The sequence below is a fragment of the Apaloderma vittatum genome, unplaced genomic scaffold (genome assembly GCF_000703405.1).
Source record: "Apaloderma vittatum isolate BGI_N311 unplaced genomic scaffold, ASM70340v1 Scaffold9797, whole genome shotgun sequence".
Classification (NCBI taxonomy): domain Eukaryota; kingdom Metazoa; phylum Chordata; class Aves; order Trogoniformes; family Trogonidae; genus Apaloderma; species Apaloderma vittatum.
Genome location: NW_009726668.1, coordinates 1 through 9,052, shown reverse-complemented (window position 1 = coordinate 9,052; position 9,052 = coordinate 1). Strand labels below are relative to the sequence as shown.

Below are 9,052 nucleotides of genomic sequence, written 5' to 3'. Positions count from 1 at the left end.
TAGGGAGGGTAATAATCTACCATTTAAGATGGTAAGTAAAAGAATCAAAGCGACTTGGGAAGAGAAACATAGTTTTAATTCACCACCACCATTTACAGAGTAGGATAGTGAGAGGAATACATCAATAAATACGACTCAATCTTAAATACACTTCGCCCTCCACCCCTCCCATCTTCCCAGCTACCTCCTCCTCCCCATCAGTGCAAGGGGGACAGAGAGTGGGAGGGTGCAGTCCGTTTGGCCATTACTCATTGTCCATGGCAGATTCTCCTTGAGAAAGAGGATTCATCACAGTCTCTCCTTCCTGCCATGTGGTGTCCACCTCACAGAAGGCAATTCTCTTCCTCCTCGGGAGTCCCTTGGGGCCACAGATCGCTTCAGGCACGTCGGTCTCTCTGCCCTCTGGCATGGGGCTCTGCATGTACCGGCATATCCTGGATGCCGTCACCGCTGTCGATTCCCTCAACTGACAGGCAAAATCACCTTCCTGCCATCTCAGCCACCACGGGCTTCAGTGAAAGGTCCTGCTCTGGAACCCTTCTTCCTCTCCTCCTCTGGGACTCTTCTCCCCCTCTTTCTTCTCAGGGTGACGTTCCTGTGTTCTCTTCTCACCTCCCCCTCCTCCAACAGAAAAAAACACTCCGCCACATTAAAGACAGGACAACTCAAAACAAGACAAAACCAAAAGAGAGTAAAAGAACAATGGTGTCACCTCTGAAATACGTTGATCATGGAGGCGCTGATTGGCCTGGCCCTGGCCAGAGGCGGGTCCAACTCCTACCTGGGAGTGGGGGAGGCTCTCATATCTTCACACGAGTCTACCCCCACTTTCACAAAAAAACTCCACCAAACTCAAACCCATGACGCACATGACACTTCCTTGAGTCCCCAGGAGTACTCTGTGACTAACTTTTTAAACAGTTTACCCCCTCAATAATCTCATTTTTGTTTCTTTAGGAAGCCAGCATGGAAGGATGGCACTACAGCCACTTGTGTCCTAGCTGTCGACAACATTCTCTACATAGCCAACCTTGGGGACAGCCGGGTAAGCATCATGGAGAACCCCACTGTTGGCATCTTGATTCCTCTGAGAACTTTACTCCCCCTGAAGGGTGAGGGGTTTGTGTGAGATGTCCCAATGGCCATGAGCTCCCCAACTGTTCCTACAGAGCATCTTGTTTTGAGTAGGTGCAGGCTACCTCTGTGTGTCTCCTGTAGTGTAAAACAACTGTGTGTGGTAGCTCTCTCTCGGTGATGCTAAGTATCTCACACTATCTAGAATAGAACAGAATATTTCTATTGAAAGGGATCTACAATGATCATATAGTTCACCTGGCTTACCAATTCAGGACTGACCAAAAGTTAAAGTATATTATGATCTAAATGCCTCTTAAACGCTGACAGGCTTGAGGCATCAACCACGTCTCTTAAGGAAGCCTGTTCCAGTGTTTGACTGCCCTCATGGAAAGTAAATGTTTTTTTAATGTCAAGTCCAAATCTACCTTGAATGATTCCCACACGTCCTGTCCCAGGGAAGAAGGGATCAACACCTCCCTCTCCACATCGCCTCCTCAGGAAGCTGTAGAGCAATGAGGTCACCTCTCAGCCTCCTTTTCTCCAAATGAGACAAGCCCAAAGTCCTTTGCTGGTCCTCACAGGACATGCCTTCCAGCCCTACCACCAGCTTTGTTGCCCTCCCCTGGACACATTTAAAGACCTTCACATTCTTCCCAAACGGCGGGGCCCAGAACTGCACACAGTGCTCAGTGTGAGGCCGCACCAATGCTGAGTGCAGCGGAATAATTCCCTCTTTTGACCAGCTGGTCCATGCTGTGATTGATGCACCCCAGGACAGGGTTTGCCCTCTTGGCTGCCAGCATGCACGGGTGGCTCCTATTGAGATGCTGCTCATCAGCAGCCCCAGATCCCCTTTCTGCAGGGCTGCTCTCCAGCCATTCCTCTCCCAATCTATACTTGTGTCCAGCATTATTCCGTACCAGGAGCTGAATCGAGCACTTGGACTTATTAAATTTAATGCCGTTCGTGATTGCCCAATGCTTTGATCTTTATAGCAATATATATAGATCCTTCTGAAGGCCTCCTGTTGCTTGACACAGCAGTGCTCCCAGTATTGTGAGCAAACTTGCTAATAATGTGCTTGACTCCTTCATCCAGATCACTGATAAAAATATTGGACAGCGCTGGCCCCAAGACTGAGCCCTGAGGAGCGCTGCTGGTCGCTGGTTGCCAGCCAGATGTAGCCCCATTCACTACAACTTGCAGCTTGCTCTCAGGAAGTTCTTTTTGCTGCAGTTTTGTTGTTTACTCATGAGGATCCTTTGTCAGCACAGGCGATTCTATGTCGTTACAATGAAGAGAGTCAGAAACACACAGCTTTAAGCCTCAGTAAGGAGCACAACCCCACCCAATATGAGGAGCGTATGAGGATACAGAAGGCTGGAGGAAATGTCAGGTAAGTACATAAAGGTTGTGAACAAGCAAATCTAAACTCTAGCCCAACTTTGGGCCTCAGCACTGAGTTTCTGGAGTTTCCTGAGTCTAGTGCTCATGCTAGTGAGTGCCTAGAGAGAATCAGCAGCTGCCTGTGCGAAACACAGTCATGCATGAGGTGTCTCAGGATTCACTTGCTTGAGTTGGTTGATGGGGTCTGATTTCTTGGGGACTTACAGTGTCAGTGGAGTGCTGTGCTGCAAAGGCAGGAACCCATGTAAAAGCCTAGCAGTGTGATGCCAGCCTGTACATTCCTAAGCTTGGCCTACAGAGCTGGACTTGATTGTTTAAGAAGTTATCACTTTCTGCACACTATAGCATTGAACAGAACCCACTTCCTTGCTTGCAACATTATCTCTCCCTCATCCTGTACAGGCAGGGTGGGGGCGTGGTTTCAGTGGGCATGAGAAGCCTTCAGTGTCAGTTGATGTTACTCCTCTGGGGGTTAGCTGCTGTACTGAGGTGTTCTGTAGTAGGAGGAGGCTTCTTGAGCCAGTGCAGGATTGTCTTAGTGTTCCTGTGCAGGTAGCTGTGCATGGCTGTTTGGGCAGCTGTGTCTGATTTCCCTGGCTAGGTTCTCCTCCTTCTTTGAAGGCTGTTTCTTGATTTAATGGCATCCTCACAAGAGAGGACTCCATGCAGGTGAAGCATCTTAGTGTCTGCAGAGGCAGAATGCCCCTGTGGTGGGGAGATGTAGGCTTGATTCTGTCTCACTGCCATGTCTGGAAGGCCTTGATCCCCTTATCCCCACATGCTGCTGCTTTATGCTTAGCATAAAGCATCCTTGCATACAGGAAAGAGATTGGTCAGTGTCTTGTTAGCTCTTTTCAGAACTGGGGAAACAGCTGTCTAGGAGCCTCTCCCACTGCTTGTTGTTAAATATTTTAGACCCAAGGGAGAAATTGCAACGTGTGTGAGCTCTTCGCTGTGAGGTGGCTCACCTCTTGCTTTTATCTCTAGCAGGGCTGGCTGAACTACGAGATGAATGAACTTGTGCCTTTCCAGAGTACACAGAAGAGCCTTTTGGGGTAGAAGATGCTTAAGCGATTGTTGGAAAGGTGGAGTGTGGGAAGCTGCTTCTGTTGAGGCAGCACTCAGTTAATCAGAATAATTTAGCAAACAAAACTGCTTTCTAAGAAGTGTTGTAACTTGGTTTTCACAGAACTGTGAAGAAATTCTTTACTGTGAGGATGGTGAAACACTGCAACAGGTTACCCAGAGCAGTTGTGGATGTCCTGTCCCTGGAAGCATTCAGGGCCAGGTTGGATGGGACTTTGAGCAACCAGATCTAGTGGAAGGTGTCCCTGTTCGTGGCAGTGGGGGTTGGAACTAGACATCTTTAAGTTCTCTTCCAACCCAAACTATTGTATGATACTATGATCAGGAGAAAGTGTCATGGTTCTTGCTCCTTGGAACTGCCCCCAGCTGAGCCATTCTATAGGGTTTGGTGTCCTGATAGGCAGAGCATAGGAGAGGGGCTGCTGTCTCAGAGCTTGTCTTGCCTGTTGCCTTTATGTGCTTCCATTGAAATGCAGTTTGCTAGATGCTTTGCCAAAAAATCTGTGAATTCAAACCACTGCCTCCAGTAGTTCAACTCAGCATATATGCTAACTCTTCCCTGGCTTGCTAGGCTAAGCAGGACTTGTATTAGGGCAGGGAGACAAAAACCAGCCTTGAATACTCCTGACTTCATTTCTTCCTCTCCCTTTCCACTTGTTTCCCAAAGCTTCACACAAACATGCAGAAGAGAAAGGAGACTTTGTGGGAAAATTTGAACTTGCCAGGGAAGTGGATCAGGATTTGTATGAGACAACTGGATATGAAGAGTGTTCCTATCAGGCAGTGCAATGAGATGTGCATGTGTGGGGAGGGGTCTCAATGTTTTCCTTCTTTGTCCAGGGATGGAAGAGTCCTAGGAGTGCTTGAGGTTTCCCGCTCCATCGGGGATGGGCAGTACAAACGCTGTGGTGTTATCTCTGTGCCAGATATCAAACGCTGCCAACTCATGCACAATGACAGGTAAAGTGTGCCCACACACAAGGGGGTTGGCTGTGTCCTAGCTCTGCTTAGCAGAAGTAGCACAAGCTCTGTAACCCTGTGTGGTCTGCCGTTAGGGCTGAGGCATTCAGACTGATCACTCAGAGTTAGAGGTTGCTTTTACTGCTGATTTCTCTCCACTCCTGTTACTTATTGGCACAGTGGGATGCTGCTGCTGCCTCACTCTGCCAAGATACTGTGACAGCTTCTGTTGGAGAAACCAGTCTCACGGCAGTGATAATATACACAAGCCTTGGACTTCCTTCATGCTCTGAATAAAGTTCACACACCAGTGTTCAAGCAGTTAGTTAAGACTTGAGTGCTTGGACCCATATCATGTTCTGAGAATTGTTTCTAGCAGCTGTGGTGCCCACAAAAAGCACTGTATCCAGCTCTGATATTTGAGATACTTTTCTAACATGATTTGCAATAGCAAATTGCTGTGAGCTTTCATGTCAGTATGGCCCTGCAGGCTCTCTGAGGTGAGAATGTAACCCAGTACTGCTGCTTTTTTCTGGGTTTAGAGTTCTGTATCAAGTGATCCACTAAAATATTTCTAAAGATGTTCTGAGCGTCAGGCTCTGAAATGATGTCTTAAGAGACATGTGCTGCTCTTGCAGGCTGGCCACCCCTGTGGGATGATTGTAGTTTTTTCTTGTCTGGTGACTGGTTAGGACTCCTGCTTAAGGGAGTCACCTGTGCAGGCAGGTGGTGCACAGCAGGCTGTCTCCCTGTCTGGTAGAGGGCTAGGAGGCAGCTCTCCCTGCCTTGAGCATTATATCCCCTCAACCTTTGCAGCTTGTGGTAATACCTAGTGGCAGAGTTTTCTGATCACAGTTCTGCCTCTAATTTGATTTAAACTGCTGGCTTCTATTTATGTTATTGCATACCGCAGGAGTGTTGAAATATAAAGCATTTAAAGGGATGCATGTAAGGTATTAAGCTGGCTGTGTTTCAATATTTCTTGCATTAGCTATTTCACAGGGAAAAAAAGTGAATGAAAAGGACTAAAAGGAAAAAGAAGCATTCCTAGAGAAATAATGAAGTAAAATAATGACATGGTAAATGATCTTGCCCAACAGTGCAATGTCAGTAAGATTGCCAGGAAGTCCTGCCAAGTCCTGATCTAGGTCTTAGATTGTTGCCTCTGTCTTTGGCCTGTACTTTAAATTGTGTCAGCTCTGTGAATGGTAGGTTCTAGAGCACCAGAGGATTTCTGCTGCTTCTGAGGGATTTTTTTTTTAGTTGAGCTTTATGTCATCTTCTCTTTGGATTAGACTCATAAAATAGCTTGGAGGGATTTTGCTGTAGCTGGGGAGCCAAAAATTCAGCCTTGGAACCCATTTCTGCTTGAATTTCAGGTTCATTCTGATAGCATGTGATGGCCTCTTTAAAGTCTTTACACCAGAAGAAGCTGTGAACTTCATTGTGTCCTGCCTGGAGGTGAGGAGAAGGCAGCATGGGGGCTGGGTTTACTAGTGCAGGGGGCACAAAATGGAATGACTCTGACTTGCAGAAATATGCTTCTCCCATGGTATCCTCCCTTATACCTGAGTGACCTTATTTGTTTTGCTTCCTCATGCTTGGATATTACCATGTGCTTGCACCTACGTGCTTTGCTGGGAGCAATCAGCATTGTCTTTCCTCATCCCAACAGGATAAGAACATCCAGATGAGAGAAGGGAAGCTAGAAGCGGATGCTAGATATGAAGCTGCGTGTAACAGACTGGCCAACAAGGCAGTACAACGAGGGTCGGCAGACAACGTCACGGTCATGGTTGTCCGGATAGAGCACTGAGATGAGGTGCAGCAGCAGGATTCCCAGCTTGTGGCGGATGTAAGGGAAGAAAGAAGTCTCTGTGTGTGCATGTGTAGCCAGGGGAAGGAGGGTCCTGCTGGATGCTCCTCAGTGTAAATAAAGTTCATGGAGGGTAGGGTTTCTAATAGTTTCTAGGTCACCTGGCTAGCGGTATTTTCTAAGTGACTACCACAGTGGATCAGCCTATGCGGAAATCTCTTGTCCTGTCAACCCCCCATGAGTGTCTTGGCAAACCAAATAAATCCATTTGGCAGAGGTGCTAGCAAGAGCAGGCATCTGTGAACGTGAACTCTGCCAGCTGTTCCAAACAGTGCAGTTCTGCTGTTCGTATCTTTGAACTTTGTATGAGGCCCTGGGAGAGTCCTGAGCAACTAGGACTAAGTGGGTGCTCCTCGTCAGGCTGTACATACAGACTGTGCAGTACCAGACCAGCAGCTTGGGACACAGTTTGGACTGTTCTCTTGGTGCTGGGAATGAAATCTTCTGGTTCTGAAGCTGGGATGTGAGGTTGCATGCAGCTCAGTGATACAAACACCACTTGCTGCAAAAAACACTGGGGTTTTATCCCAGTTGTTGATGTAGCAAAAGTGGCTGGAGTTTGCTCCTGATGTTTATCAGGTAAGTGTTTTCATCAAATGGACCTGCCAGGCAGCAAAGATAAGGGCAGGCTCTGTGCTTATCTGTGTGCTATCTGAGGAGCAGGCATCTTGGGTTTTAGGTACTTAGAGCTATTAAGTGTCTGGTATCTCATCCCTTCCCCATTCCTCTACCAGTTGTTGCTGCAGAGAGTTGGTGTGATATTTTCCAGAGAAAGTTTGGCTTAAGACCAAAGGACAGTGTGTCAGCCAAACGGATTGGGCTGCCAAAGAAATTAAATTCCAAATTATGCAACTTTCCTATCTTGTGGCTATGATGGTGCAAAGAGATGAGCCAGTGGATCTGAGTAGTTGTTTCTTGCACAACCTCCTTGCTCTGCATGGCAAGTAGTGCAGTCCCAGAGAGAGGTTGGGCAGGTTGGTTTGGTGGTGCCTGCTCTTTAGTGCGTAGTCCTGTACAGGGTTGTGAGGCTTCCTGGGTTCTTTTCTGTTCCCTAAAGCTTTGGGACATGGTCCCAGATACTGGGCTGTGTGTTTCCTTGAGCACACAAAAGCTATCTTGTTTGGGACAGATGGCTTGACTGTTTTTTATCTATTTCTACTACAGCACGAGTCAGTTAAAGTTTGTGGGCTTATGCTAATAGTTGGGCTAACTCAGCCTAGCTTGAATTAACTCCCCATCTCCTGCAGAGCACTGAGGAAGGAGGTGGACCTCCAGCATATATTTTGAGTATCACTTGCCTCTGTCAGCTTGTTTTGCTCCTGGCCGTTGCTTTGTACTCTGTAAGGTTGCACTGCAGGATGAACTGAGAAAGAACTGCCCATCTTAGCAGCACACTGCTGTTTCTCCTCTTGAAAGACAATTTTGGAGAGCCAAGATGGAGTAGTATGGAGTTTATTCAGTCTCTGGCAAAAGAAACTTGTATGCAGATCTCAGAAAGGCAACTTGCCCTCCCTTCTCATCTCCCTGTTTTCCACAGCTCTTGTGCTGGGAAGAGCTGTGTGGTGCACTGCAAGAGGTGAGACAAGCACCAGGAGACCCCTCTTAATTGCAGTGCAAGGGCTGGTGAGAGAAGTGTCAGCTTGTCCTTTCTAACTGTCTTCTCTTCCCCTCCCTCCTCTTAAAACTCTTCATTTCCATTAGAAAGAGTACTGAAAGCACAACTCCATCTAGGGACATAATACACAGTGTTATGGGACAGTTAATAGTGATTTCCATAAAATGGACCGTATCATCCATTTTCAAGGCAAAGGGGAAAAAGCAGCACTGGAGTAGGTTTCACCGTGCTTGTGAATATCCAGCCAGTTGCAAAGGATTCAACCATAGCTTTGGTCAAATTCAAAAAACTGTTTGCTTGTATTTCCTATTAGGGTGGGATCTGCAAGAGGTTTCCTGAAAATAAACTCTCCCTGCCTTATTGCTTAGTAGCATCCTACTACTGAGGGGAGGTCTGGGACCACCGCCCTGGGGTTGCCCACACAAGTGCTCTATATACGGCTCCCTTTCCTTGGGAGGAGGCTAAAAGCTCAGTTAGCCCTAACACCTAAAGTACCCTCCAGTAACTCTGGCTTAATCAGCTCTTCTCATGTTGTGTTCAAGTGCACTAGACTTTTTACATCTTGCTCTTAGAGGACACCTAACTAGCTCAACAAGCAACACTCATCAACAGTGAGTCCTTTTGTATCTTCTCAGGTGTGTTTGGCAGGAAGGGAAGGTAGCTGGTCAGAGTGAGACTGCCTTGGCTCACAGTCACACATGGTAACTGGGAGGTGCTGCCTGGGCTGAGCTCTTCTGGGCGGGAGCTGCAGAGGCTTCATGTCTGGCAGGACCCTGCTGCCAGCCTCTTCAGCCCCTTCCTCTGCTTTTCTCTGTATACTGAAACAGATGTGAGGGAGACAGCTGTCCTGGACCTCCCCAGCAGGGACATGGAGGGTACGTGAGGGCTCACCAATGTGCAATGTAGCAGTGAAGATGTAGTATCCTGTGATGGCGACTGTGTACTGCCCATGGGTCACATTCAGCCCGGAGCCACAGTGGAACATAGAATCATAGAACACGTCAGGTTGGAAAAGACCCTTGGGATCATCG

At 47.5% G+C, this 9,052-nt stretch overlaps 1 protein-coding gene across 1 annotated transcript; it reads left to right on the top strand.

Annotated features, from left to right (window-relative positions):
* Positions 1 to 957: 957 nt before the first annotated feature.
* Positions 958 to 6,456, top strand: LOC104276902 (integrin-linked kinase-associated serine/threonine phosphatase 2C; the record flags this gene model as incomplete). The annotated part of the gene is made up of 5 exons (XM_009873370.1): positions 958 to 1,045; positions 2,352 to 2,473; positions 4,411 to 4,530; positions 5,910 to 5,991; positions 6,206 to 6,456. Coding segments are annotated over 5 exons (553 nt in total), but the record flags the coding sequence as incomplete, so codon positions are not given.
* Positions 6,457 to 9,052: the final 2,596 nt, after the last annotated feature.